The following is a 27,884-nucleotide window of genomic DNA, read 5'->3' as shown; positions in this document are numbered from 1 at the left end:
GGCCTCCCTAAGTAGCTGAGGCTGGTGGAGAACCCAGATCCTCCTGTCTCAGCCTCCCAAATGCTGGGATTACAAGCGTGCACCACCACAACCAGCTTTATTTTGCTTTTGATAGAGGGTCTTGCTAAGTGACCACACGCTGGCCTTGAACCTGCGATTACAGGCATGCACCACCACACCTGGCTGACTTCCAGTTGTTCTTCTAATTTTCTCTTGAACCCACTACAAATAAGCTTTAGTCCCGACCCTTCACTAAAAAGCTTGATAAAGTTCCCCAGGGACCCTGGTGTCTCTTAATCACATGGCCAAGTTGCCGTCCTCCTCCTCAGCCTCTGGAGGCCCTTGACAAGCTCATTGCTCCTTCTTTGAAAAACTTCTAGGACGAGGCCCTGGCCCGGTTTGCGTTCTCCCGGTGGGCGGCTCCTGCTCCAGCCCCTTTCCTGGTTCTTCTTTATCACGCCTACTGCTACCACTGGAGTGCAGAACTCAGACTTTGGTTCTCTACCTTTTTATTTGTTTGTTTTTGCGGTACTAGGGTTGGAACCCAGGGGCATTCTACCTCTAAGCGACACCCCCAGTCTGATTTTTTAGTCATTATTTATTATTATTATTATTATTTGGTGGTACTGGGGTTCCTGGAAGCCCTTCTACCTCCGCGCTACACTCCCAGACTTATTTTTTATATTTTTATTTGGAAACAGGGTCTCTTAAGTCAGCGCGGGCTTCGAACCTGCACGATCCTCCTGTCTCAGCCTCCCAAGCGCGGGGATTACAAGCGTGAGCCACCACACCCGGCTAGTCTTTATTTTAAAACAGGGTCTCATTGAGTTGCAAAGGACCTCACTAAGTAGCGGAGGCTGACCATGAACTGTGATCCTCCAGTCTCAGCCTCCCAAAGGCTGGGATTACAAGCATGTACCACCACGCCTGGCTATTCTCTTCTTTTTTAAAAAGTCCAGTCTGAGAGTTTTAAATATCATCTCTATAAAACTATGGGCTATGACACACGTCTGTAATCTCAATATCTGGGAGGCTGAGACTGGAGGATCCATTGTGGGTTCAAGGCCAGTCTCAGCAATTCAGGGAGAGACACGATTTCAAAATAACAAGGGTGGGAGTGTAGCTTGCAGGTAGAATGCGTATGCATTCAATCCCAGTCTCCCTCGAAAATCATTTCTACATTGACAGTCACCAGATTCAGGGAGAGCCCAGAAACCCAGGCTCACGGGCTGACTCAGAGCCCTCACTTGGGTGTTGAATTGGAGATACCCAGGTTGAACTGGGGCTCCTAACTTCCCCTCAGACGTGCGCCACCGCAAGCCCTCTCGTCTCAGTAGCCAGCAACTCGATTTTTCTGTCCGCTCCTTCTCTCACACGGCCCGTGGACACAGTCTTTGGCCACAGTTTCAACACGTCTAGAATCTGGTTTCTTGCTTGGGTTCTGTTGGCTTCCTGACAGGCCCCTCCCCCTGGGTTCTGCGCCTGTTTCCCTTTAACCTACTTACACACCCACGGAGCCGTCCTGATCAGATCACTCGGAACCTCCCCAGCTTCCAGTCTCCGTCGGAGGCTGCTGCTTTTTTAATATATTGTGCTTGGTGCCTTGCAGTCTCCCACCATCGCGTGGTTTGGGGTGATAGGGCCAGGCCTGCACAGTGCTTGGGGGGCTCCCGCTCCCCCGCTCCCCCGCTCCCCATACCTGACATCGAGATCCCCTTGGAAGTCTCACATATATACGCATCAGTGGAAGCCTTGCCTGCATGAATTCACCTTCCTTCCCCCCCCATCCTCCCCTAGATCAGCTCCCCGGCTCCACTGGGGTCCCTCCTCCATCACCGAAGTCCCTCTTGCGGCCGGATTACTCCCTGCTTTCTGCATAGGAGAGGAAACGGAGGCCCCTTCACTCTCTGGACTGGCTGATCAGTAATCTTCAAAAGTGCGCGTCCTGACAAGGGGCTGTGAGAAAGAGGATCGCCTGTCACCGTCTGTCCTGGACAAGCCACTTCCCGGGGCGGTGTATTATGAATGGCCTCCACTCCGGCCTTTCATTCAGAAAGTCTCCTGATGTGGACAGTCCTCTATGGTCACCACGGTTATAGGCCGACTCTCCCAACTCCTAGCACACCCTCCACTGTTTTCCTCCTTCTGGCTATGGTGTGTGTGTGTGTGTGTGTGTGTTACTAGGGAGTGAATTGTGAGTCCAGAGGCAGTCGACCTCTGAACAACACCCTGGGCCCTATTTTACTTTTTGAAGCAGGGTCTCGCTCTGTTGGTGGAGGCCTCACTAAATTGCTGAGGCTGGCCGCAAACCTGTGATCTTCCTGTCTCAGCTCCAAGGTCCTGGGATCCCGGGATCACAGGCTCGTGCCACCTGCTCCTCTTGGTCCCCGGTCCCTGGGGGTGCTTCATCTGCCCGGCTAGCTCTGCTTCTTCAAGTCTGTGCTCACTAGTCCCCTTCCTAAGTCCTGAGACACGAGGATCCAAGATTTGAGGCCAGCCGCAGCAACTTAGAAGGCCCTCTGCAACTTAGTGAGACTCTGTTTCACAGGGCTGCAGTTGTAGCTCGGAAGTAGAATGCCCCTGGGTTCGATCCCCAGTACCACACACACACAAAGAGAGTCAGAGTATTAACTAAATAATGAATGAATAAATAAATGAAGTGTGTTTATAAGGCATGAAAAAAGCCTGGAGTCCCCAGCACTGCTAAGCAAACATGTACACGTAGGTGCTTTTGGATGGATTGCAGATGACCATGACTTCCATATTAGTCTCTCTTCTGTCTGGCCGTACCTCACAGATGCTTCACATACAACACATTACTTGTGTGTGTGGGTGGGCGGGTCTGGGGATGGAGCCCAGGGGCATTCGACCTCCAAGCTACACCCCAGCCCTATTTTTTATTCTTTATTTTGAAACAGGGTCTCACTGAGTGCAGAAGGCCTCACTAAGTAGCTGAGGCTGGCCATGAACCTGCGATCCTCCTGTGCCAGCCTCCTGAATGCTGGGATTACAAGCGTGCGCCACCACGCCTGGCTAACACATTACTTTTTAATCATAAGGAAGTTAAAGAAAAAGACTTTTATTGAGTGTCTCCTAAGTAACGGAACCCAGGGCTTCACATTAATTGGACGAGAGCTCTACTGCTGAGTTACACCGCAACCAAAGAATTCTCTTCTTGTTGTGGTTGTTTGTGGTTCTGGGGATGGAACCAGGGCCTGGACCATGCTAGACCTGTGCTCCTCCACCAACCTCTACCCGCCCCTGATGCCAGCGCAAAGGGAAGGGATGCAAATTTGCTGCTGTGGGTGGGCTCCTTCTAGACGTGGGGAAAGCCTGCCTGTGGCCTTGGCTGAGCTGGGGAGCTGCCACCCAGGTCTGGATTCTCCCATCCAGAGCTGGCCACTTTATACCTCTCCATTCATTCTGCCTGAGCAGCCGTCACCTCTACCCTGATTCAAGCCAAGCCAAGCCGGTTCTTCTGAGGGAAATGACTTTATCACCAAGGTTATAGCCAAGTGGCTGTTAAACCGATTGTAAAAAGTTATATGGATTTGAACTATCACCCAGAGGCTCTGCGCCTTGGCACAGAAAACCTGAATTTGAGAAGCTTGCGATAAACTCCTTGCAGACGTATAAACGTGACCCTTCTTGTGAGGCTCCCATTCTAAGTGGCCCTGGTGCTCCCCACCCTTCATGGCTACCTGCTCACCTTGCTGGTTGGCTTTCCCTGCTCTTGCATCCTCTGGAACTGTCCCTTCCACAGCCAAGCTCCTCTTCCAGGTACATCCCTGGGGCTCTGTCCATCTCCTGGCCCTGACTCCAGGGAGGCCCGGCTGCTCTCTGAGCACTCCCCTGCCCTCAGGGCCTGTCTCTCTAAAGGAGGCTACCCAGGTAGGGCGAGGCGGCTCACAGCTGTAATTCCAGTACTTGTGAGGCTGAAACAGGAGGATCACTGATTCAAGCAAGGCCAGCCTCAATAACAAGCAAGATTCTCAGCAACTCAGTGATACTCTGCTTCAAAATATAGAATAAAGCCACATGTGGTGGCTCACACTTGTGATCCCAGCATTTGGGAGGCTAAGATAGGAGGAGTGCTATTCAAGCTACTTAGTGAGGCCCTTTGCAACTCAGTGAGACTCTGTTTTAAAATAAAGAATAAAAAATAGGGCTGGGAGTGCAGCTTGGAGGTAGAATGCCCCTGGGTTCCAACCCTGTACTGCAAAGTATAAACAAACAATAAGGCTGCAAGTGTAACTCATAGGTAGAATACCTCTAGGTTCAGTCCTCAGTGACAAAAAAAAAAAGAGGATCACAGGTTCGAGGCCAGCCTTAGCAACTTAGTGAGACATTGTCTCCAAATAAAATATAGAAAGGATGGTGATGTAGCCCAGAGGTAGACTGCCCCTGGATTCAATCCTGAATACCACCCCCACCCCATCCTGACACACACAGACAACTTCTTCCCTACTTCCCAAGGGCCTGAGAGCCAGGCAGGCCGGCTCTCTGCGTTTCCCTCGGCCCCACAGCCACCCCCAGCCCGGGGCTCCTTCGTGTCACAGACGCAGGCTGGCAGGTTCCTGCGCGTGCCGCTCCCAGGCTGCCCAGTAAACAAACCGCGCTTGGTGAACTCTCCCGAGCCCAGGATTGGTGACCTGTGCTCCAAAGGATGACTAACCCTACACCTCAGCCTCCCGGTGCTTGACCTTTACCCCTTGACCTTTGCCCGTACCTCACTCCCTCGGGGCCAGAGACACACCCGGCCCCACCCCCCGTCCATCACTCCACTCCACTCGGGGACCTTGTTTCCCACCCAGCGCTTTTGCTCTGACAGACCTCACTTCTTTTTTTTCTGTGTGTGTGTGTGTGTGTGTGTGTGTGTGTGTGTGGTACTGGGGATGGAACCCAGGAGCATTCAGCTCCGAGCTACACCCCCAGCCCCAGTGTTTTATTCTTTCTTTTGAAACAGGGTCTCACTGAGTTGCGGAGGGCCTCAGTAAGTAGCTGCGGCTGGCTGGGAACCACGGTCCCCGGCCTCAGCCTCCCAATGCTGGGCTGACAGCCGGCGGAGGTTCTTCTTTCTATGCATTTCTGTTTTCCTCCTTTGGATACTTCCTCTCCCTTGGGCAAGGAACTGCTGATGGCTCCGGCCCACAGGACTTCCAGACACCCGCATCTGGCCAGCACAGGCTTTCCAAGGCACCTCTTTACCCCGGATAATTCAAAAGGATTCGACTAGGATGTCTTTTGCGCTCAAGGTGTGCTAGGCGCTTAGCACTATCATCCTGGGAAATCGAGGTGTAGGAAACTTCAGAGCCGGCCACTGGATTCTGTTCTTTGCACCGTAGACAGAGGCTATGGCCTTTATCGATACACTCTACAGTCTCTCATCTTGGAAGTCATTATAGGATTATCTGCAAAAATCTACTCTGGGATAAAAAGTCAAACGAATCAAGGAGTTATAGATGTTCATTCTCTGGGCTGCATCCTATCGTTTGATTCACATAATCGGCGTGTTAAGATATCTAGTGCCTCTTAACATATTATCCCCCAATTTGGCAGCTTACAACAAACATCCTCTAGCTCTCTCAGTTCCTCAGGGCCAGGAAACCAGGGGCCACTTAACTGCGGGGTTCTGCTCAGAGTCCCTCGAGGGGTGACAGTCAGACCATCGCAGCCACCTGGAGACGCGCTGCAGGAGGCACTGCGCCTTCAATCCAAGATCGTGCAGCCCAGGGCCTCTTGACCCTCCGCAGGCCCCATTCTCTGCCGTCACATCCCTCCCCCCGAAGGGCTGCACATATAACATGGCACCCCTCTTCTCCCAGAGAAGGATGAGAATCCCTCACATTGTCATCATTACAAGCATGTTAATTCCACGGCTTCCTCTACGGGATGGGTTACCAAGAACAATCTGGTACCGAGTGGGAGAGACCTACAAATGGTCCGCAGAGCAGGAGCCAGGGACCTGCTAGGAGACCAGCTACCACATCCAGCATTTGAACCCATCGAATCTAGGGTTCTAACCCTGAACCTGCTCTCTGCCATACAAAGCAGCTTTACTTTCTCTTACAGATACGTGGGGATCTGCTGGGCTGGGGATGTAGCTCGCAGCAGAGCACTTACCTAGCGCGCACCAGGCCCTGGGGTTGGTTTCCGCACCCACCACAGAACCACTAAATAAATAATTAGTAAAATAAGGGCATTCTAATTTAGAATCTTGCGGAACAAAGGGCCTCAGGGAACTGGTTCAGATCCCGATTTCTCTCATCTTTAAAAAGACGCAACAGCATTCCAATGTTAATGGCCGCCGTAGGCGGCTCTTCAAGCTTGTGAGCGAGCAGCCATTTATGACAAAGGGTTTGTTTTCTTAAGATTTGCAGCAAGTTCTTAACAATTGCAGTGCACTGAATTGTTCTCAGACCCTTTCATGAGTGTTTTTCTGATCCTCAACTGATAGTTCCCTAATGCTAAAATAAGACTCTTTTCACCTCGTTTGGTCTGGACAGGAGTCAACATTCTCTTCTTAGAAACTTTCATCTATTTTGAAATGTTATAATAATATTTTAAGATAGAAGAAGCAGCTTTATTTTCAAGAGGCTGTGCTTTCGTTTTCAGTTAGTTCCAGATGAGACTGTTACTTAAGAAGTCAGAAAGCATTAAGGCTTTTGAAGGCATAGCCCTGCATTTTCAGGAGCCCAGAGAGCGGACAGTCAAGTATGAGGAATGACCAACGCTTGTGCTAACACGTTACCACCATTTAAAAATGTATGTTTTATGGAAAGGGCTGCATTCCTTGTGTAAAACTTTCTGGCAACATAAGCTTCTCCTTCTGCACTTTTATTTTCAACATGGAAGACAGTCTCTTTACATGCTGCTTACCCAAAGGATTACACTTTACATCTACAAATTACAAGTTAATGTATACTTAATTTTCTTTCCATACCTAAGTCACTGTTTTTGTTAAAAAGCTGCCAAGCATGCATGAGGCCCTGGGTTCGATTCCCAGCACTATAAAAAAGAAAAAAAATCTTTATGAGAAAGGAGTACCTTGCAGTGCTAAATTTAGTAACCCAATAATTAAAGCGTTACAATAGTGCCGTCCAATCGTACGGACACTAGCTGTATGTAGATTTTGAGCATTTCCAGTGCGGCCAGAGAATCCGAATTAAAATGTGTCATAAAATACACACTGATTTCTTAAGAGTCAGTATGGAAGGAGGATCAATGATTTTTAGGTAAGAATGTAGAATATCTCAATAATTTCCATATCAATTATATGAAGTGATAACGTACTTATATAGCAGATTAACTAAACATGTTACTAAAATTAATCTCACCTTAATTTTGTGTTTTGTGGTACTGGGGATGGAACCCAGGGGCATTCTACCTCTGAGCTACATACTCAGCCCCTTGTTTATTTTTTGGTTTGAACCTGAGATCCCTCTGTCTCGGCCTCCCAAGTACTGGGATTACAGGCCTGTGTCACCGAGCGCTGTGCTTGCGACCCTGGGTCAGCCACATTCCCTCCGGACCTCCGCGAAGACTTGGAAGCAGGGTACGGGAGGGGTAACCGAGGCCTCCAAGCCAAGGACCTCGCGGCCGCCGCCTCTGCGCACAGGCCCCGCCCCTCCCGAGCCTCGGCGAGGCCCCGCCCCGCGCCCCGCCCCGGCGCCGCGCAGGCCCCGCCCCTCCCGAGCCTCGGCGAGGCCCCGCCCCTCGCCCCGCCCCGGCGCCGCGCAGGCCCCGCCCCTCCCGAGCCTCGGCGAGGCCCCGCCCGCCCCTGCGCCGCTCAGGCCCCGCCCCCCGCGCCGCGTCGCCACGCCCCCCGCGCTGCCCGTGCGCCGGCGGGGGCGGGGCGGGCGGCCCGCGGCCCTGCTCGGAGCCCGCCCCGGCCCGCGCCCTATGTAAGGCCGGCGGGGCCGGGGCGGCGGCGGCGGGAGCGGCGGCCTGCGGGGTCGGAGCCGGGTCCGGTGCGCGCCTCGCCGCCTCGCTCGCGCCGCACTGTCCGCCCGCCGGCGCCCAGGCCCGGGCTGCGGGCGGCGGGGAGCATGCGGGACTACGAGGAGGTGACCGCCTTCCTGGGCGAGTGGGGGCCCTTCCAGCGCCTCGTCTTCTTCCTGCTCAGCGCCAGCATCATCCCCAATGGCTTCAACGGCATGTCCGTGGTCTTCCTGACGGCCACGCCGGAGCACCGCTGCCGGGTGCCCGACTCGGCCAACCTGAGCCTGGCCTGGCGCAACCACAGCGCCCCGACGGTGCTGCTGGACGGCCGCGAGCTGCCCCACCGCTGCCGCCGCTACCGGCTGGCCGCGCTCGCCAACTTCTCGGCGCTGGGGCTGGAGCCGGGGCGCGACGTGGACCTGGACGGCCTGGAGCAGGAGAGCTGCCTGGACGGCTGGGACTTCAGCCGCGACGTCTACGAGACCACCATCGTGACCGAGGTGGGTGGCAGCTGGAGTGTGCTGACGCGGAGACTCAGGGGACGAGGGACCTTTGTGGTCCTCGAGCCCCCCCCCCACAGGTGTGCGCTGGACGCCGTCTCAGGTGCCTTCCTCCAACACACAACACCCTGGTGATGGTCATTCTCCAACAGGGTGACTCAGAAAGGCTTCCCAAAGTGACTTTCAGCCAGCGCCTGCCCATCACAGTAGCAGAGTCGGGCTTGCCCCCTCCCCACCGGTCCTGATGGCCATATTGGAGATGGAGCCAGGAAGGCCTTCTCTGCCCCAGAGATGCGCTAAGACCCGGAGTAGTCAGGCTTTCTTTAGATGATGGTGGGGATGGTGAGAAGCAGAGCCCAGACTTGGGCCTAGGGGCCTGTGACCGGTTTTCATCCAGCCTTCAAGCATCTGTTCAGAGAAAGCAAATACTACTGTTTCCAGAACTTTTTCTGGTTTTTTAGAACCCAGGGGCATTCTACCTCTGAGCTACACCTCAGCCCTATTTTATTCTTTTATTATGGAAACAGGATCTCACTGAGTTAGAGGGCCTCTCACTAAGTAGCTGAGGCTGGCAGGGAACCCAAGATCCTCCTGTCTCATCCTCTCCAAGCACTGGGATGCGTCACCATGCCCAGCTGTCTCTACATCTTTTAAAGCTAAAGAAGGCATGTTTAGAAAACTCTCTTCCCTCTTTTCTGTAGTTATTCCTTCCCCTCCCACCCAAGTGACAGGCTGGTCATGCCTCGTGAGGAATTGTTTTCCATTTGCCCACGGGCAGTGGTCATTTTTTAAGGACCCCATGAACCTGAGCATCTATTACGGCTGACTCTGACCTGCACCGTGTTCTGGGCTGCTGAGACCAGATTTAGTTAAAACATACCGCCTTACGCATGGGGGATGGGCACCTCTCTCCAGCCCCTCGAGTTTTCCTGGTGGGCGGCTTTGACCATCCCCTAGAGGACCCAGAGTCATTGAGCGGGTGACATGATGTTAAGAGTGCTTGCAAGCCGGGCATAGTGGCGCACGCTTGTAATCCTAGCATTGGGGAGGCTGAGACAGGAGGATCCCAGTTCACAGACAGCCTCAGGTACTACTTAGCGAGGCCCTTTGCAACTCAGACCCTGTTTCAAAATAAAGAATCAAAAATAGGGCTGGGGGTGGAGTTTGGAGGTAGAATGCCCCTGGGTTCCACCCCCAGTACCACAAAATAAATAAATAAATAAATAAATAAATAATGAATTAATTAATACAGAGTGCCTATGGATGTGCTTTGGGACTTAACGTAGATAATTACACTAATTCTCCAGAGTCTCAGCAGAACTAAGCAGAGCCGTCCTTGATAGGCATTAGGGACGAGGTTCCCCAGGTGTCGGCATTTATGGGCAGGGAAGGCTTCCTGGAGGAGGAGGCCTCTCAGTGAATCCAGGAAGTTTAAGATGCAAGAATGACTAGGAGAAGCCCTGGGTCCTGGTGGGGCATCAAGCTCTGCCAGAGGCCAATACTGACGTTCCCTCCCAGCTCCTCCGAGGGCCTTGCATGGGCTTCTGAGGTCCCAGGTACGTGGCCTCTGGAGCTGTCACCCTTGAAGGGTGACAGTCTGTGAGCTGCCCTGGGAGACTCAGTGTGCACACAGGTGTTCTCTCCGTACGTTTGGAAGTTTGATGTCCCCAGCACCTGTGCCTGCCTACCCCTCCCAGGGAAGGAGTTAGCCTGAGCCCTGCTGGGATTCCTCAGCCAGTGGCAGCATTCCAGTGTCCTGAGCATCTCTGCTGGACACGAGAGACTCTGAGTGGAGGAGGCCCGCTGCTTTGTGGTCCGCAAGTCCGCGCAGAACTGGAATTTTCATTTGTTCCCAGATCCTGGGTTCTGGCCTCCCGCATGGGTCTGCAGAGTTGCGGGCACGGCACAGGAGTCCCTACAGATTCTGCCCATGGCTGCCCAGAGGAAGGGGAGGCATGGAGTTGGGCAGCTCGTGGCATCTCCTGAGATCTTTCCTACCTGGCCAGCCCGGCTCCTGCTTTGCGGTCCCCACCCTGCCTTCTCCCGGGAGTGGTGGTACACTGACCACTGGCCTCAGCGTGCCCCAGGGTCATGACCCTCCGACCCCACCTTGCTGCCAGAGTCAGTCGACCTTCTTTTAATATGTTTAGACTTCACTTAGCTGTCTTAGCAGTTTCCTAAGAGCTATGTGCCCTTTCACCCACTTAAAGGTCGGCCTTTGCAAGATTAATGCTTTACTTAGCCCTTTGTTTGGGGATGCTGGCACGCCTGATTTGAAGTTCAAGGCTGCTGGTGCATCTCAAGTGAAGAGTCGCTGCGGAAGCTGCTGCAGCAATCTTCTGACGACTTTTTCTAAGGCCCGTTTTCTTTCAAGCGAGACCTGGCCTGCTGCCCACTGCAGCTAGTCCCGTCCCTGCTAAATGTCCCCCAGCCTGCCCTCTGTCCCAGAGCAAAACAGTGTTTGTAAGGACACTGGCATTGAGTTCCTATTTCTGTTTTTTGACAGAAGACTAAAACCTTAGGTCTCCTGTTTGATTTTGGTGTGGGTTTTTTTTTCCTTTCTCAAATTAAAGTGCATACATATTATATTTTTTGCATTTCTTTTCATTCCTGACCCAGTGCTAGACACAGGGGAATTTTTTACTCAGGAAAATTTTTATAGAATGACCTCATGAAGAATTTAAGAAATCTTCTCTAAAGTTGAAGAACCACAGCAACAGGGGCAGTTTAATTCCTTCTAGGAATTAAACTTGGAGCGGAAAAGGATGGATTGACCTTGAATGTTTGAAGGGAAATGCGACTCCCCCCTTGACCAGAGCTTGGTGCCCTGTGTATCTGGAGCTAGAAAGGCATTGCCTTTGGCAGGAGGGAGGGGAACTGTCTGGCGATGGATGGCCTCGCTCCCTGCCTGGAGATGAAGCAGACCCCTTGTTGCAGGAGTAGTTGGTGGTCCACACGGTTCTAGGCAGGCCCTCCTCCAGCCCCTCAACCGTCCCTGGGAACTGGGGAAGCATCCAGCTTACCTTACAGGACTTCTTCTGGGTCTAGGACTGCCCCCTTCCTCTGGGAGCCGGGTGATTTTTCAGGTTGCTGGCCCACTGATCTTTGGTTCCCCCAGCCCAGATTTTAGGACCTTCTACGCCTTCTGGCACTACGAGCTGGGGCTCCTTCACTGAGACCTGGCGGCCCTCTGCGTACCTGGCTCCCTGCCCGGCCCTGCTCTCCAGAGCCCCCGGCCCAGTCCATGGCAGGACTCCACTTGGCTCCCTGTTGGCCTGGACCAGCTTTTGTATCAGTCGTGTCTCATGCCTACATAGTCTTGAAAGATGGGAGAGGCCCTAGGATTAAAAAAAAAAAAAAAAAAAAAATCCAGGCGTGGTGGCACACACCTCTAATTGCAGTACTTGAGAAGCTCAGACAAGAGGATCTCAGGTTTGAGGCCAGCTTTAGCAACTTAGTAAGGCCCTCTGCAACTTAGTGAGACTCTGTTACAAAATAAAGAATAAAGAACAGGGCCTGCGGTGCAGCTCTGAGGTAGAATGCCCCTGGTCTGTCCCCAGTACTGAAACAACAACAAGAAAATCCAGGCTTGGTGGCACACACCTGTAATCCTAGTACTTGGGAGGCTGAGACAAGAGGGTCTCAGGTTTGAGCCAGCTTTAGCAACTTAGTGAGGCCCTCTACAACTTCGTGGACTCTGTTTCAAAATGAAAAACAAAATAAGGCTGGGAGTGTAGGTCAGAGGTAGAACACCCTTGGGTTCATTCCCCAGTACCTATAAATAAAGTCAGTCAGTAAGTCCCAGCCCCTCGGAAGTGGGGCTAGGACTGCCCTGGCTTGGAGAGTCCTGGAGAGCCTGCCCCTCTGCTGATCCCTCTCAGGGGAAGCCCAGAAACTCGTGTGTGTCATTACAGCTGCATGGCAAGCCCCTTGCCAAGCCCTGTGGCCCACGTGCATGCACAGCCATCGTAGAAACACGGAGCCCCTCGCCAGCTAGCTCAGGCCTGTCACTCTGGGTTCGAGTTCTGATTTTTGACAAGGCTGGGGGTCAGGGAGCAGCCATTTTTCCTAGGGATTGAAGTGCCAGGCTCATCTGGACTTTGGATGTTCCCGTATGGAGGGCTGGGAACCTTTCCTCCCGGTTCACTGGCTCAGCTGTGAACCATGCAGAGGGGCTGCTCCTCCGCACAGGCTCTGCCCGGCGTTGTCGAGATATGGTAGCAAATACCTCTTCCCTTTGCCCCGACAGCCTTGAGCAATGATCCACCATTAACGTTGAAAAGTTTTTTATTACTATCAACCCAGAGACATTCTACCTCCAAGCTACACCCCAGCCCTAGTTTTCTTTTTATTTTGAAAGAGTTTCACCACGTTGCAGAGGGCCTCACTCAACGTACCTTCGATCCTCCTGGCTCAGCCTCCTGAGTCCTGGGATTACAGGCGTGCGCCACCACACCCGGCTTATTACAGTGACTTTTGGGATGGAGGCCACTGGGTGGCCCGGGCTCCTCTCTTACCCCTGGGCTCAAGTCATCCTCCTGCCCGGCGTCCTGAGCAGCTGGGACTGCTAGCTTGTGCCACCGCACCCAGTGAGGATCAACCATTGATTGCAACAGAAGGCGGACAAAGCGTGTGTAGGGTACCTGGCCTCGGTAGCAGGTGGTGCCTAGCGAGCTGCTTGGCCGCCGATGCGCTCAGACTCGGTACACCCTAGGCAGGAGTCTTTACCTCAAGGGCAGGGATCTGATCTGCTGTCCCTTCCACCCAGCTCGCAGGCAAGAACGTTTTGTTCCAGGGAACTATGTCATTTCTCTACGTCCTATTAACTAGAAGGCAGTGCCAGTTACGTGCAAGGTACAAAAGACATAGTTTTCCCTCCCCCCCACCCCGTTTCCTGAGAAATGAAAATTTATTTATAAAACAAGAAATATGCATTTGAGAGAGAATGCAGGCATCTCCAGAGAGACCCCAGCTCTCCCTCCGTAGGAAAGTCCTAACAGCGTGCCCAGGCACGAGTGATATAAAGAAACTGCACATATTCGACACATGTGTGCATCTCTGCCCCCGTGAAGCCATCAGCACGGGTAGGCGCATCTCTGACCAGGAAGAACGGCGCGTCCAGGCTCCTCACGAGGGCGGCTCTCAGACTCTGTCAGGGTAGACCTGCTCTCGCGGCCCACCCAGCCGAGCGGGTGTGACGCCCTGAGTCTTATGCCCACGCACTCCGTGTTAACACTGATACCTGGCACTCTCAGCCAGTACGGCCAGTGCCCGTGCCAAGCAGAGGCACCTGTAAGCTGCTCTGTGGCTGCTTTAGGCCCAGCTCGGAGCCTGGAGCTCGGTGCAGGAACACTGGATTCCTTGGTAAACACATTAAGCAAGGAGTGTTTGGCCAGGCTCTGCAAGCTCCCTCCTAACGAAGACTCGGGCCAAGTCCTAGGAGGAGCGCAGGTTCAAGCCAGCCCGCTGCTGTCTGGCTTATGGCTGACAGGTAAGTGACAGGCTGGATTCACTGACTCATACCCATTCCGCGTCTGCCTGCATGCTCATTTCTGAGGCCTGCCTGTCTCCTTTGCCGACCCTGCTCACCCATCCTCCTTAGGCAGGAAGGAGAGATGTATAAATGCCGTTTGCTTTTGTAGGGCCCGTGGCCAGGCCCAAGAGTCGCCAGGACTGTGGTGGGGCCGGCCCACCCAGGACTTTCACAGTCACCTAGACCAAGGGTAGACTGGACCAGGCAGGAGCGGGGTGGGGGGCAGGGTGAGGAGCCTGCGAGGCGCTCCGAGGCCTGTCCCAAGGTGAGCGTTGCAGTGGTCCTGTTTCCTAATGAGTGCTCTGATTCAGTTTGGGGTGGTATGCAGCCTGCCAACCTACAATTCCCTAGACACCTGTTCTGGGGGGAGACCCAGCTAGGGTCGAACACCCCAGAACTCACTGCAGAAACCCATGTGGATCTCTAGTCGGCCTCAGCCGAATCAGCTCTCAAGCCTCATGGTAGACCTGTTGGGAAACAGCCACTGGCCCTTTACCCACCCTTTCATCTGTCATGTTTAAGAGTGGCAGCCAGAATCTGGCCCTGTCCCGATGCCTTCAGCTTTATCCCCGGCCCACCCCGTACTCCCAGTCCTGGCCTCAGCAGCCATGGACGGATGGTGTTCCTGGCAGCATTCATGCAGCTATGATCTAAAAGACTGGCCATAGCTGGGAGTGGGGGCGCAAGCTTGTAGGCTGAGACAGGAGGATTGCAGATTCAAGACCAGCCTCAGCAACTTAGTGAGACTCTGTTTTAAAAGTGAAGAATTAAAAAAAGAATAGGACTGGGGATTGTAGCTTGGAGGTAGAATGCCCCTGGATTCAATCTCTAGTGCCACAAATAATAATAATAACAACAACATCAACAATAAAAGATTGGCCACATTGCTGTGCGTGGTGGCACACGCTTGTAATCCCAGAATTTGGGAGGCTGAGTCAGGAGGATCACAGTTCGCAGACAGCCTCAGATACTACCTAGTGAGGCCCTTTTCAACTCAGTTGAGATCCTGTTTCAAAATAAAGAATAAAAAATAGGGCTGGGGGTGTAGCTCAGAGGTAGAATGCCCCTGGGTTCCATTCTCAGTACCGCAAAAAACAAAACAAAACAAAAAAACAAAAAACCACGTAACCTAGAAGAAAGAAGATTTATTTTCATATGGTTTTGGGTTCAGTCCATTTGAGGCTGGGGACCACAGATCTCAGGGCATGGCGGCTGGAGGCAGAGAGAGGGAGAGAACATGGGCTGCACTCCTCACATCATGGAGGCCAGGGCAAGAGAGAGTAGGAGGAGGAGGAACCATATATAATCTCCAGGGCCCATCCCAGGGACCGTCTCCTCCAGCCATAACCTACCAGCCTGCTGGGTACCAGGTAAGCCCATTACAGTGGATGTCTCCACTGCTGGGATTGCAGCCTTCAGACTCCGTTATACCAACTTCAAATATTAATAAGTGAGCTCTTTAGGGGACATTTCATATCTGACTGTAGCAGATAGGGACACTCACCCACCTCCCCAGAGAGAAGGCCTCTGGGTGCCAGCATCACCAAGGAGGTGCAGCCAGGACCGAGCGTTCAGACCGTGGGGCTCAGTAATTTGTGGTTGTTGTTGGGAGGGTGTGGGTAGAACCCGGGGGCATTCTACTGCTGAGCGACACCTCCAGCCCTATTTTGGTTTTTATTTTTTATTTTGTTTTATTTGTTTATTTATTTATTTAGTGGTGCTGGGGATGGAACTCAGGGGCTTTCTACCTCTGGGCTACACTCCCAGACCTATTTTATACTTTTTATTTGGAAAAAGGGTCTCACTGAGTTGCTGAGAGCCTCACTCAGTAGCTGAGGCTGGCTTTGAACCTGTGCAACCCTCTTGTCCCCGCCTCCTAAATACTGGGATCACAAGCGTGCGCCACCACACCCGGCTTGTTTTTATTTTGAACAGGGCCTCACTAAGTTGCAGGGGGCCTTGCTGAGGCTGGCCGTGGACCTCTCCTGCCTCAGCTTCCCAAGTCCTGGGATGACAAGCGTGTGCAACCTCGCCCAGCTGGTGCTCAGTATTCTTGACTCTTGCTCATCTGAACTTCTCCAGATTTGGGGGTTGGCTACTCCCAAGTCTTCCCGGGTTGGGGATCCCCAGCACACTCAACCTTTCCAGGTGCATGCCTGTCCCAAAGTGGAGAGACAGCAGCACGCCTGGGTGCGCCATGCCAGCCGTGGGGTTCCTGTGGCCAGCTAGGGGGCTGCCTGGAGGCTGTGCACACGGCACAGCATGCCCTAGGGGTGACCTGTTTTCCCTCTGTTGCTGGCTTGGGAGAGAAGCTTTGTTCCACCAGCCGCATACTCCTCCATCTCTGTTGGTTGCTGGGGAGCCAGCAGGTTCCGTGGTGTGGCAGGCAGGAGCCCGTGCCAAGCAGGCAAGGGTCTGAATTTCTGCAAGAGTGCCTGGCACGTGAGAATTTTGCAAAAGTTACGACTGTGCCGTCTGTCTGGAAAACGTTTTAACCCCCTGGGAGCCACCACGTGTTTTTGCTGCTTGTTTTGTTTTGCTTTGCTTTGCTTCCTTCCTTTTTTTGGCTGATGATTAGGAGCAGCCTGATGTCTGTGTCTGGCTGAGTGTCCACGTTCTCCTGTCTTGCCCGCAGACCTCTTTCCCTGCTCAGGGTAACTACATATGGAGCCGCGCGTTGCTAGAAGCTGGAGCAGTGCGTCCTGTTCCCTACCCTAACCTGTCTTCACAAGCGGGGAAGTTGAGGCAGAGTGTGGTGGCGGGGGCCCGTCTGGAAGCTGGACAGCCAGCTAACACTAGAGCTGGGCCTGGTGTTGTGGCCTCAGGGACTCCTGTTCTGACTGTCACGGCAGGGACCCAGGGTCGCGGGCCCAAGGCAGAGCCTGAGCAGTCGAGGCAGGCCCAGCTGGTGCACCCTGGGCTCACTGCCTCAGCCCCTTGTCGGACGCGCTGACCTTTGGGCTTCCGGCTCCCTCACCACGCCAGTGGTGAGCCCCACTGCGTAAGGGCACCCTGCCTCTCCCTCAGCTCCGGGCCCTGTCCGGATTCTCAGGAGTGAGCCAGCTCCTCAACACGTGAGGCTGGTGTCTGGGCAGAAGCGGCTCCCTGCCTGACTCTTCCTCAGATGGAAGTGGGATACGGAGCTCACGCTGTGAAGAACAAAACGGGGCGGCGCCTCCTGTGCCTCGTGTCTGCCCCTCTGCATTGCCCGCTACCAGGGCGGCTAGCGTGGCCACCCGACTTCACGTTCCCAGCAGCCATATTACACCTGGAGCCTCCGTAAAGGAAGGCAGTGAGCGACGCATCCCTTTGCTCCTCTTACAGTGGAACCTGGTGTGCGAGGACGACTGGAAGCCCCCGCTGACCATCTCCTTGTTTTTCGTGGGCGTGCTTTTGGGCTCCTTCATTTCGGGGCAGCTCTCAGACAGGTAAGGTGTCTGTCTCCTGTCACTGAGGGCAGCGGGGCACCCAGCGCCGAGCAAGCAGCATCCGCCTGGCTTTGGCTTCGGCCAGTAGGGTTCTCTAACCCCGGGGCCTTGCATCTTAAAAGAGGAAGCTGGCCGGCGTGGTGGGCATGCTTGTAATCCCAGTATTCAGGAGGCCGAGACAGGAGGATCGCGGTTGAGGACAGCCTCAGCTACTTAGCGAGGCCATTTGCAACTAGTGAGACCCTGTTTCAAAATAAAGAATAAAAAATTGATCTAAGGGTATAGTTCAGAGGTAGGAGGACCCTGGATTCCATTCCCAGTATTGCAAAAAAAAATTTTTTTTAACTAATTTAAAAAAATAAAAGAGGAAGCTGAGTCTAGGATAGACTTCCCACCAAGTAAACTGAGCTTATAACCTCTGCGCCACTGCCTGAGTCACACAGAGTAAGGAAACCCAAGCTCCCCCAGCCGCGTGTGTCCTCGAGGTAGAGGCCAGGTAAGATGCTGGCTCGCCCTCCCTGGTGCGTGTGGCACCCTGACGTCCCTGAGTGTGGGACACTACACGCATGCCCCGTGTCGGCGATCTTTAAGTGGTCCCGTGGTGGCCAGCCCTGGGTTCCCAAGAAGGCCAGTACTTGGAAGGCTGAGACAGGAGGATCGCAAATTCACAGCCTCAGCAAGTTAGTGAAACCCTGTTTCAAAAAAAGAAGAGAAAATAGGGGTGGGGTGTAGCTCAGAGGTAGAATGCCCCTGGGTTCTGTTCTCAGTCACACACACACACACACACACACACACACACACACACACACACACACGTGCCCTTGAAAGTATATACAACATGCTCCTCCAGGATGAGAACGTCCTATTCCCTTAGGAACAAAGTCTCTCTATCCCGGGATGCAAATTGAGGCAGCTATTTTGGCATCATTTGGGTCTATGGATTATTGTCAGGTTTTTTTCCTCATGAAACTTCTAAGTATGTGCCTGTCTCACTAGATTTATCTTTCTCCGAGTGTCATCTTGTGATTAAAGATGGAAAAGCAAGCTGGATGGGTGGCGCACGCTTGTAATCCCCGTGCTTGGGAGGCTGAGACAGGAGGATCACGGTTCTCAGCCAGCCTCAGCTACATAGGCCCTTTGCAATTCAGTGAGACCCTGTTTCAAAGTAAAGAACAAAAAATAGGGCTAAGGTGGAGCTCAGAGATAGAATGCCCCTGAGTTCTATCCCCAGGACCGCAAAAGAAAAAAAAAGGAAAGAAAAGAAAAATGGAAAAATGACCTGGGTGTGGTGGCGCACCATTGTAATCCTGTACTTGGGAGGCTGAGACAGGAGGATTATAGGTTTGTGGCCAGCCTCAAACCTACTTAGTGAGGCCTTCCACAACTTAGACCCTGTTTCAAAGTAAAGAATAAAAAGTAGGGCTGGAGGTATAGCTTAGAGGTAGAATGCTTCTGGGTTCAGTCTCCAGTACCGCGAAAAAGAAAAAAACATTGGAAAGGTGCCCATAGGTACCAACGAGTACCCAAGAGTTCCACAGACCAGGACCACAGACGGATGGTTCTGGATGAACTGGAGACACGAGTCCCTGCGGGGAAGGCCTTGGTTCTCTCTCTGTAACCCAGTGACAAGCACCAGCTGATTACTTACTGATTGAACAGCATGCAGTACCAAACATGTGCCACACACTGTTATAAATAGCGCACAGGTTTTTTAGAAAATCAAGTGCTTGTGTCCTCACAAGCCCATACAGTAGGGACTGTCGCTATTTCCATTTTATAGGTGAATATATATGCCACAGGTGAGAGGACGTCCGCGCCCATGCACAGGGTGCGGGCCCAGGTCGCCTCGCTCCTCTGCTCCGGGTGGAGTGCTGCTCCAGGCCCCTGCTCTCCTAGAATTCGTCTTCTAGCAAGGCAGAGCATCCTAGACAGGGCTGAGAAGCCACCGTCGGCCACGGGGAGTGGTGTAGAGAAGAACGGGGTGCCACAGGGGCACCTGAAGGGGGCGAGGGGGCCTCCCGAGAAGGGACGTGAGAGGCGAGAGTGAACTATGAGAAGGGCGAGCTTACCAAAAGGGAGTGGGGGGGCGTGTACTAAAGCCTGGACCAGAGGCCTGGTGCCGGGCGGGCGAGGTGGTGCACACCTGTGATTCCAGGACTTGGAAGCTGAGACAAGAGGATCACAGGCTCCAGGCCAGCCTCAGCACTTCGACAAGAGACCTTGTTTCAAAATAAAAAATAAAATAGAAGCCAGATGCGGTGGCGCACGCTTGTTATCCCAGCATTCGGGAGGCTGAGACAGGAGGATTGTGGTTGTGGGCAGCCTCAGCTACTTAGGCCTATTTGCAACTCACGAGACCCTATTTCAAAATAAAGAATAAAAATAGGGCGGGGGTATAGCTCACAGGTAGAATGCCTGTGGGTTCCACCCCTAGTACTGCAAAAAGTAAAAAAAAAATGAAATAAAACAGGGGCAGGGGTAGAGTTTGGAGGGAGCATGCCCATGGCTCAGTCCTCAGGAACACATGCACACACAGCTTAGGAACACCCAGCTGTCCGGCGTGGCAGAGCTCGGGCGGCGGTGCAAGGGGAGGCCAGGTAGCAGGCAGAGGCCTGGGCCAAGGGCAAGCAGGCCGAGCCGGCCACAGAGAGGAGTCAGCCTCAGCGAGAGATGGGCTGGACGCTGGCGAGTGTTCAAGCAGACGTTGACAAGCAGGCTTGCGTTTTTCCGAAGACACCCTGACAACCTTGTCAGGAAGGACTGAAGGGAAGCGAGAGGGGTGTGCAGAGGCCCTCGGGTTCCCACAGCTCCGCACGCTTCTGTGCTGGCGGCCTGGCCTGTGCGGAGGAGTCGGGACTTTCTGTTGGTGCTGAGAGGAGGGCAGCAGGCCGGGATGAGAGTCGGTGCCCTTCCCTGAGACGGGCCGCTGGATGAGAGCCAGCTTTGTGAGGACGTTGAGTTCAGGTGGAACCGGCTGGCTTTGGGGTGACCGAGAGGCCTCGGGAGCAGCCGGGAGGTCGGATAGGCGGCCCTGGGGCTCCGGAGAGGTTCGGCCTGGGGAAACGGGTTGGGGTCGTCACGTGGCCACTTGGCAAAGCCTCAGATGTGGACGAGATGCCCAGGAGAGTGCAGGAGGAGAGGGCGCAGGAGCCAGCTGGGCCCAATGAGGATTGGGGTCCTCTGCAGGTGGAGGTGGTGAGGCTCCGGGGATCAAGGGGGTGTGAAAAGCCGGCAGGGAGCTGCGTTCAGAGAGGAAAGGCACTGGCTTCTTCTGCGCCAGCTCTGTCAGGGGTTAAGTTGTCGCCATGGGTCAGTTTAAGAGCCAGGCGTGGTGGCACATGCTTGTAATCCCAGCCGGGAGGCTGAGACCGGAGAATCACGGTTCGCGGACAGCCTCAGCTACTTAGTGAGGCCCTCTGCAACTCAGTGAGACATGGTTTCAAAATAAAGAATAAAAAATAGGGCAGGGGGTGTAGCTCGGAGGTCAAATGCCCCTGGGTTCCATCCCCAGACCCACAAAAAAAAAAAAAGAAAAAAAAGAACCTGTTTCCATGTAAACCTAGGCAAATGTTTAAGTTCTAAAGGGCTTTACTGGCCAGGAAACAGTGAAACAAAATGTATGAGTGTGTTGAGGGTCATCTTCCCCTGTGGAAGGGCTAACCTAGTATGCCTTAAGTTTTTGTAAAAATTTGGTAGCAGAACTTTCCTTTAAGTGGGATTGTTTAAGTCGAATCAGTAAAAGAGCCAGCAGTGTGTGTGATCTCAGGGTAGCCCCTGCTTTTGGCAGCACTGCCCCGCAAGCCGCCCCCCGCCCGCGCGATGGGCACCTTCTGCTCTCACGACCTCTGTATCAGCTCTGAAGCCCAGGCCCAGGACGTTACCCAGAGCGATAGATTAGTGTCTTCAACTTGCTGTCTGGGCTATCAGCCGCAACTTTATATGGGACAAAGGTTTTGCCTTCTTTCTGGCATATTATTAAGTCCAAAGTTTAAGAGCAATTAAAACAATCCTGAGTTGTCAAAGCCTTTATCTGGCCCTGTTTGTATCCTTATGAGTCACGAAGGAGACGGATATCTCCTGTTTTGGTAGATAGGTGTGTGGGTACCATTCTGCTGGCAGACTTTAAGAGTGAACTTTCCTAGCCGAGCTGCCCAGGACTAGTGCTCTGTAGGGCTTCCTGGACTTCCCCACCCTCTCAAGGCAAAGCAGGAGAGGCAGAGGTTATGCCAGTGCGCCTGCTAGGCGGGACTTCCCTTGCCGGCATGGAGCACCCTCGTTACAGAACGAGGCAGGCGGAATGGGAGGCTCCTTCTCCACGGGGTTCCTCAGCCTCAGCCCTACGAGGACTTGGAGCCAGTTAATGCTCTGCTCTGCGGCATTGCCCTGGGCACTTAACATTTAGCCACATCTCAGACCTCTGCCCCCTAGATGCTGGCCACACCCGCCTACCTGTACAACCAAAGCACACAAACCCAAGAACAGAAGCTGTTGCACGCAGGAAAGACCAGATGCTGCAGGGTCTTGCTGGCCCCTCCCTCCTCCCAGCCTCCCCCTGAGGTCTTCTTGCCCCAGCGCTCCCGCTCCCGGAGCCGCCCTGGCTCTGTGATTGTCCTGCCGCGCTAGCCAGGGCAGTGTATGTCCTTCAGCGCCCCACCCCCGCAGGCCGCGACTGTGCAGGCCAACTCAGGGCGACTGGTTTGCATCACCCCGCTTCCAGTAATTTCCTTCAGAGCACCTATTAGAAGTGGGCAGATGAGCCAGGCGTGGTGGCGCACACTTGTAATCCCAGTACTTGGGAGGCCGAGACAGGAAGATCGCTGGTTTGCAGCCAGCCTCAGCTACTTCATGAAGCCCTCTACAACTTAGTGAGACCCAGTTTCAAAATCAAGGATAAAAAATAGGGCTGGGAGCCCGGCGTGGTGGCGCACGCTTGTCATCCCCGTGCTTGGGAGGCTGAGACAGAAGGATTGCCTAGGTTCAAAGCCAGTCTCAGCTACTGAGTGAGGCTCTCAGCAATTCAGTGAGACCCTGTTTCCAAATAAAATATAAAATAGGGCTGGGGTGAGGCCTGGAGGTAGAAAGCCCCTGGGTGCCACCCCCAGTGCCACAAAAAAGAAGTGGGCAGATGGAAAATGATACTGCAAGATTCATGCCCCCCCCCACTAGACCGTGAGCCTCTCGGAAGCCCGGGTCCTACACCCTAAACCCCCTGCACCAGCAGCTGCAGCGCCTCTGGCTCAGCACTGTCAGGGAGGCCTCCCTGGGTGCCCAGCCCACCCCGGGCCTGGGTGGCTCCTCTGTTGCGCCCTGTGGACCTGGGAGCATTTTCTTCCGCGTACTTGAGTCCGTGTGTAACTGTTTGGTGGTGCGGTTGTTTGATTAAGGTGTGACAATGTCTGTCTCACCAGCCAGGGACAGGATTAATTCTTTTACTCTCCCCAGTGCCTAGAGTGATAGGTGCTCAGTAAACATCCGCTGGATGGAGGTGGACTGGGTGTCAGCACCTGCCAGATATAAGCTGCATCCACGGCTCCCCACCAGGTCGACTTTCTTAAGGTCATGGCATTCTCTTTAAAACAAGGGAAAAAAACTTTTGCTTTTAATTTTAAAATGAACACAGATATAGAAAACCACACAGAACAAATATGTGGCTTAATCATTCCAGAAAATAATCTTATAGCCACCAAGTCAGGCAGTAGAACTTGACAGCCCACCAGAATCCCTGTCCTGGAGCCCGCCCCCCTTCCAGTTACAACCCCCTCGCTCTCCCACAAGTAACCACTAACATGACTTAAAATTACCACTTCCCGGTCGGTGCCGGTCGTAAACCCTAAAGACACAACCCCGAGTCCATGATCCCGAAAGTGTAAAATCCGTAACATCACAATCCCCAGAGACTAAAACCCTGAATGTTGAAATCCCTAGAGCTGAATACCCCAAATGAAATTCTCATTGAAAAACAGGCTAAGAGGAATTGAAAGTCTAATTCTGAAGGAGGAATGAGTGTATTTTTGGTTGTCCACAGAGAGGTGTATCACGTCCGGTGGGGTGAAAATAGGAATCCTGGTGGAGCATTCTTTCGGGTCTCTCTTATGTGAGACTGTTTTGCCAATCTGAGCAGGCAGGGTGGGGGGTTCACGTGAAAAATGAATGTAAATGTATAGAAGAGCCAGGAGTTAAAGAAAAGGAGCAAATGCATCACACTGCGAGACGACACCGCAGGTAGGGATGTGAGGGCCACAGCGGAGGGATGTCAGAGCCACGGCAGAGGAATGTCAGAGCCACGGCAGGTAGGGATGTCAGAGCCACGGCAGGTAGGGATGTCAGAGCCACGGCAGGTAGGGATGTCAGAGCCACAGCAGAGGGATGTCAGAGCCACGGCAGAGGGATGTCAGAGCCACGGCAGGTAGGGATGTGAGATCCATGGCAGGTAGGGACGTGAGAGCCACGGCAGGAGGGATGTCAGAGCCACGGCTGCTAGGGATGTCAGAGCCACAGCAGGTAGGGATGTCAGAGCCACGGCAGGTAGGGATGTCAGAGCCACAGCAGGTAGGGATGTCAGAGCCACGGCTGCTAGGGATGTCAGAGCCACAGCAGGTAGGGATGTCAGAGCCACGGCAGGTAGGGATGTCAGAGCCACAGCAGGTAGGGATGTCAGAGCCACAGCAGAGGGATGTCAGAACCACGGTTGCTAGGAATGTCAGAGCCATATCAGATAGGTGCTACAGCATCTAATGCAGACCTTAAAAAAGCTTGGTCAAGAGACTCACAAAGACATAAATCCCCCATAAAGTATGTCTAACATTTCTTTCTTCAAAAAATTATTTTAAAATTATTTAAATCAATATGTATAATTAAAATTTTATATATAAACATTATAACTAAAATTGATGGGCAGCAGCTTGTGAGAGACTCAGACGGCAAAGATTTTTTTCCCCAAGGATAAACTTTGGGCCAAAGATTAAGTTCAAACTGACCTTAATTTAGGCCAATATATAAGGTTAAATTCAAGTTGGCCTTACAAAATAAGACAAAACATACTTTCTATAATTATTTAAATGTCTGGCACCCTGCCCTAAAGTCTATGAAAAACTTTTTCTGTCCTTAAAGTTTTGCTTGCATGGCTATGGCTTTGCCTTTTCTGCCCCCCCAAAATATAAAGATTATAACAAATCCTAAATAAAGGTAAAGAAGCTTACAGCTGGTCTCATATGACAGCGTCTTCTCTTACGACCTCGACTCTCCTCTCACCAACACACAAACCTCAACTCTTGCTAGGGCTAGGCCCCGACATAGTGGCGCCCAACGTGGGGCACGGCTGGTGAGTGATCCCCTCCTTGACTTCAGAGAGTCAGGAGATTGCTCAAGGGTGCTGCAGACCCCCGTCTTCATAAAGCAGGTAAAGAAGGCAATTACGTTAAAGGTGGGACATACTGAATCAAAAGAAAGAGGTTTCTTCATCAACACCGCAAACGATATCGCTAAGCATTTGTTAAAGAAAAGAGGTATCTCAGTTTCTGCTAAACAACTTAGGCGCTTTTTCTCCTTTCTACAAGAATGTTCCTCTTGGTTTCCTGAAGAAGTAACTTTAAACTTAGAAACATGGAACAAATTAGAAAAAGAAATGAAACTATATTATACTAATCATGGACCGGAAAGGGTCCCTATAAAAGCTTTTTCCCTATAAAATCTTTTTAAAGATGCCTTAAATACAACTCATGAGGCAGTTTGTCTGGCCACTAGAGTGGCTACCTGGGAGCAAGCACCTCTGCTCTCCTCTAAAATAAAACCTAATGCGTTATTAACCTTTGGCCGAGGGCATGCCTTTGTTTTTCCACAGGATGCTCAGTCACCTTTGTGGATTCCTGGTCGGTTAATTCACCATTATGCTGGCATTGCTGCGGGGGGCCTCACATTCCACCTCGCCCATATCCACAGACCTTCTAGACAACGGCTGGCCATCTTCAACACAAACTTGCTAATCTCAATCTTCATTCACCACGACAAGCTCAGACAACTCGCTCACATTCTGTTTTATTGTTATTTTGCCTTCTTTTCCTAAAAATATCTTGCCTATAATTCTTTTCTAAGTCCAGATCTGTGGGAGCTCTCATCATCCTCCCCCCACTCTAAATTTTCCTTTGCTCCTTCCCTCCTCCCTTCATCAGAAGACACTTAAAACCAACGCCACCCAAATCCACTCATTCTGTTCAGGTTTTATAATCTGTCTGTGTTAAAGCTGTATAACTTCTTAGTCTTTCCTTTGTTCAAAAAACCCAACAAAAACAGAGTTAAACAAACTCCTTTTGGGGGTGGCCGCTAAAAAGTTTCTTCCAGCCCCAAAACAAAAAAACATTCAGTGTCCTGCCTCCCGCACTCGTCCAGTGTCATCATCAAAGGGTCTAATAACCTCCAGAAGTATTTATATACTAAAAATGTCCTCAAAGTTATAAAAATAAGCCTTACAAATTATACAGTTTAAAATTACTACATGGGTTTATGTTTCTAGTTATCTCCCCTCTCTCATCCTACTTGACAAAAAGTTTTTCTTTTTCCTAATACAGATACAGGTCCACCAATTATTTTTGCCTCTTACATAAAATTTATAATAAAAACATGTTACTTGGCTGACAAAGTCAGGGGTTACATAATACATTACTGTTTTAAAGTTTAAGACATATACTGTCCACCTGTGTCCTTGATAAGTTTTTAGCCTTTTTCATCTATCTACTAAAAGTAGTTTTTTATATCAAAAGCTTAGCTTATAGAAATAAAATATACAAAAATATAGTCCTTTAAAATATAAAGATGATAAAGCTTTTTATATCATTAATAATTAAGATTAGATTAATACAACTTGCTATTTATTTTTTAACTTTAGCCCAAACTATTATAAGAAATATAATACTTCTTCTAAATAACAGTGTTTTGTGTTTTAACATTCAGAGTCAGCTGAGATAACAACCAACTTTTAACTAACCAAGGTCAACACTGACTATAGCTCTTGACTATCAGCTTAAAGACAAAAGAAGATTTTGTTGTTTTACCTATATATAAAAGTTTATTCTTATTACATATTAGTTCATGTGGCTTAAATTTTTAAAGGTTTAAGTTTATTAAAAATTTCAAAATTATCACTGAAGATTAACACACTTTGTTTTCTTCAGGCTAAGACAACTACCATTGGCTTCCTGATAATAGATGTTTAAATTATAATGTCATTCTGAAGATTTGTTTTGTTAAAATCATGGTTTAATCTATTGGCTGGTTATTAAAAAATAGTTAATAAGTAAATATAAATAAACAAATCGTATCTAAATAAAAAGCTAAACATCAACAGCCAAATATAAAATATATACCAATAATCATAGCTCTATTTATATCTAAAAACTAAATTGCTATATATCTAAAGTCATCTAATATACTAAAAGATTTCAAAAATCAAAGGTTAAGGATTAAATATGTATAAGTTTTATATTATATAAAAGCTAAACAATAAGATTTTTTTGTCATCTTAATTCAAAAAGTCAATATTAAGACCTGGTTAATCTCACCTTAACATGGTCCTGTGACTCAGGATCGAGACTACACATTATAGTGAGGCTTGAGTTGTGTTCATCTGCCCTGGCTCCGCAACAGACTTTAGACAGCAGGTGTAATTAATTGTGTGATTTTTTTTAACCTAAGTTGCATACAATCTCTCATGCAGGGATTTGAGACTTACTAACAGCTTTGAGGGAGGACAGAGATGGGGTGTCCACAGCTGAGGCATGACCCCTCCATTCAGACCTCTAACTGTTGCCTGAGTTCACAGATGTGCCCTAACTTCTGGCCTTTGGCCATAGTACTGTGCCTAAATCGATGCCCTAGGTTTATTTCCCCTGTCTACAAACTTAAGTGTTCATGGCACTGAACTGTAGACTAGTAACATTTGATACTTTTAAAGGTTTCCTTTTTTTTTTTTAAACAAAAACTAAAACCAGGATTAAATTTTGAAATGGATTTTTAAATTTAAAAAAAGTTTGAGTTTGTTGTGTAAGCTGTTTTATAATAAAACAGCAACCTAAAATCATTGAAACGTGCCTAACCTTTCAAAACACACAGTCGATGTGTGACCAGACTAAAGTGTGTTACCTGGAGGATGAACATATTTGAAGGTTGAAAACACAACAAATACAGAAAAAAAAGAAAATTTGTTTTCATTAAAGCTGCCTATCAGAAAGGTTTAAAGCAATTATGAATGTTCTTAGTGTACTTTTTTCTTAACTTTCTACAGGTTAGCTGCAATTTTTGTAGATCTACAGCACTCTAAAATCTTACCATTATGTTAAGTCATTTAAGAATTAGGAGGCTGGAGGTTTAGCTCCGTTGCGGAGCATGTATTTTTTATGTGTGAGACTCTGAGTTCAATCTCCAGCACCAAACAAGGAAGAAGAAAAAGAAGAATTGAAATTTTATAAAGATCCTTTGCATAAGAAAACT

General features: G+C 51.0%; 1 protein-coding gene across 2 annotated transcripts in view; it reads left to right on the top strand.

Annotated features, from left to right (window-relative positions):
* Positions 1 to 8,048: 8,048 nt before the first annotated feature.
* LOC308264899 (organic cation/carnitine transporter 2) overlaps positions 8,049 to 27,884 on the top strand; it is a gene marked incomplete at both ends in the record, with an annotated part of 36,254 nt that continues 16,418 nt past the window's right edge. For both annotated transcript variants that reach the window (XM_080698479.1, XM_080698478.1), the window contains 2 exons: positions 8,049 to 8,441; positions 17,299 to 17,402. In XM_080698479.1, the coding sequence (XP_080554605.1) occupies positions 8,049 to 8,441; positions 17,299 to 17,402 (497 nt within the window). The remainder of the gene's footprint in view (positions 8,442 to 17,298; positions 17,403 to 27,884) is intronic.

Source organism: Muscardinus avellanarius, assembly GCF_963383645.1.
Source record: "Muscardinus avellanarius genome assembly, chromosome: 7".
In the NCBI taxonomy this organism is placed as follows: Eukaryota; Metazoa; Chordata; class Mammalia; order Rodentia; family Gliridae; genus Muscardinus; species Muscardinus avellanarius.
Note: the sequence above shows the minus strand (reverse complement) of the source record. Positions and strands in the feature narration are given on the sequence as shown.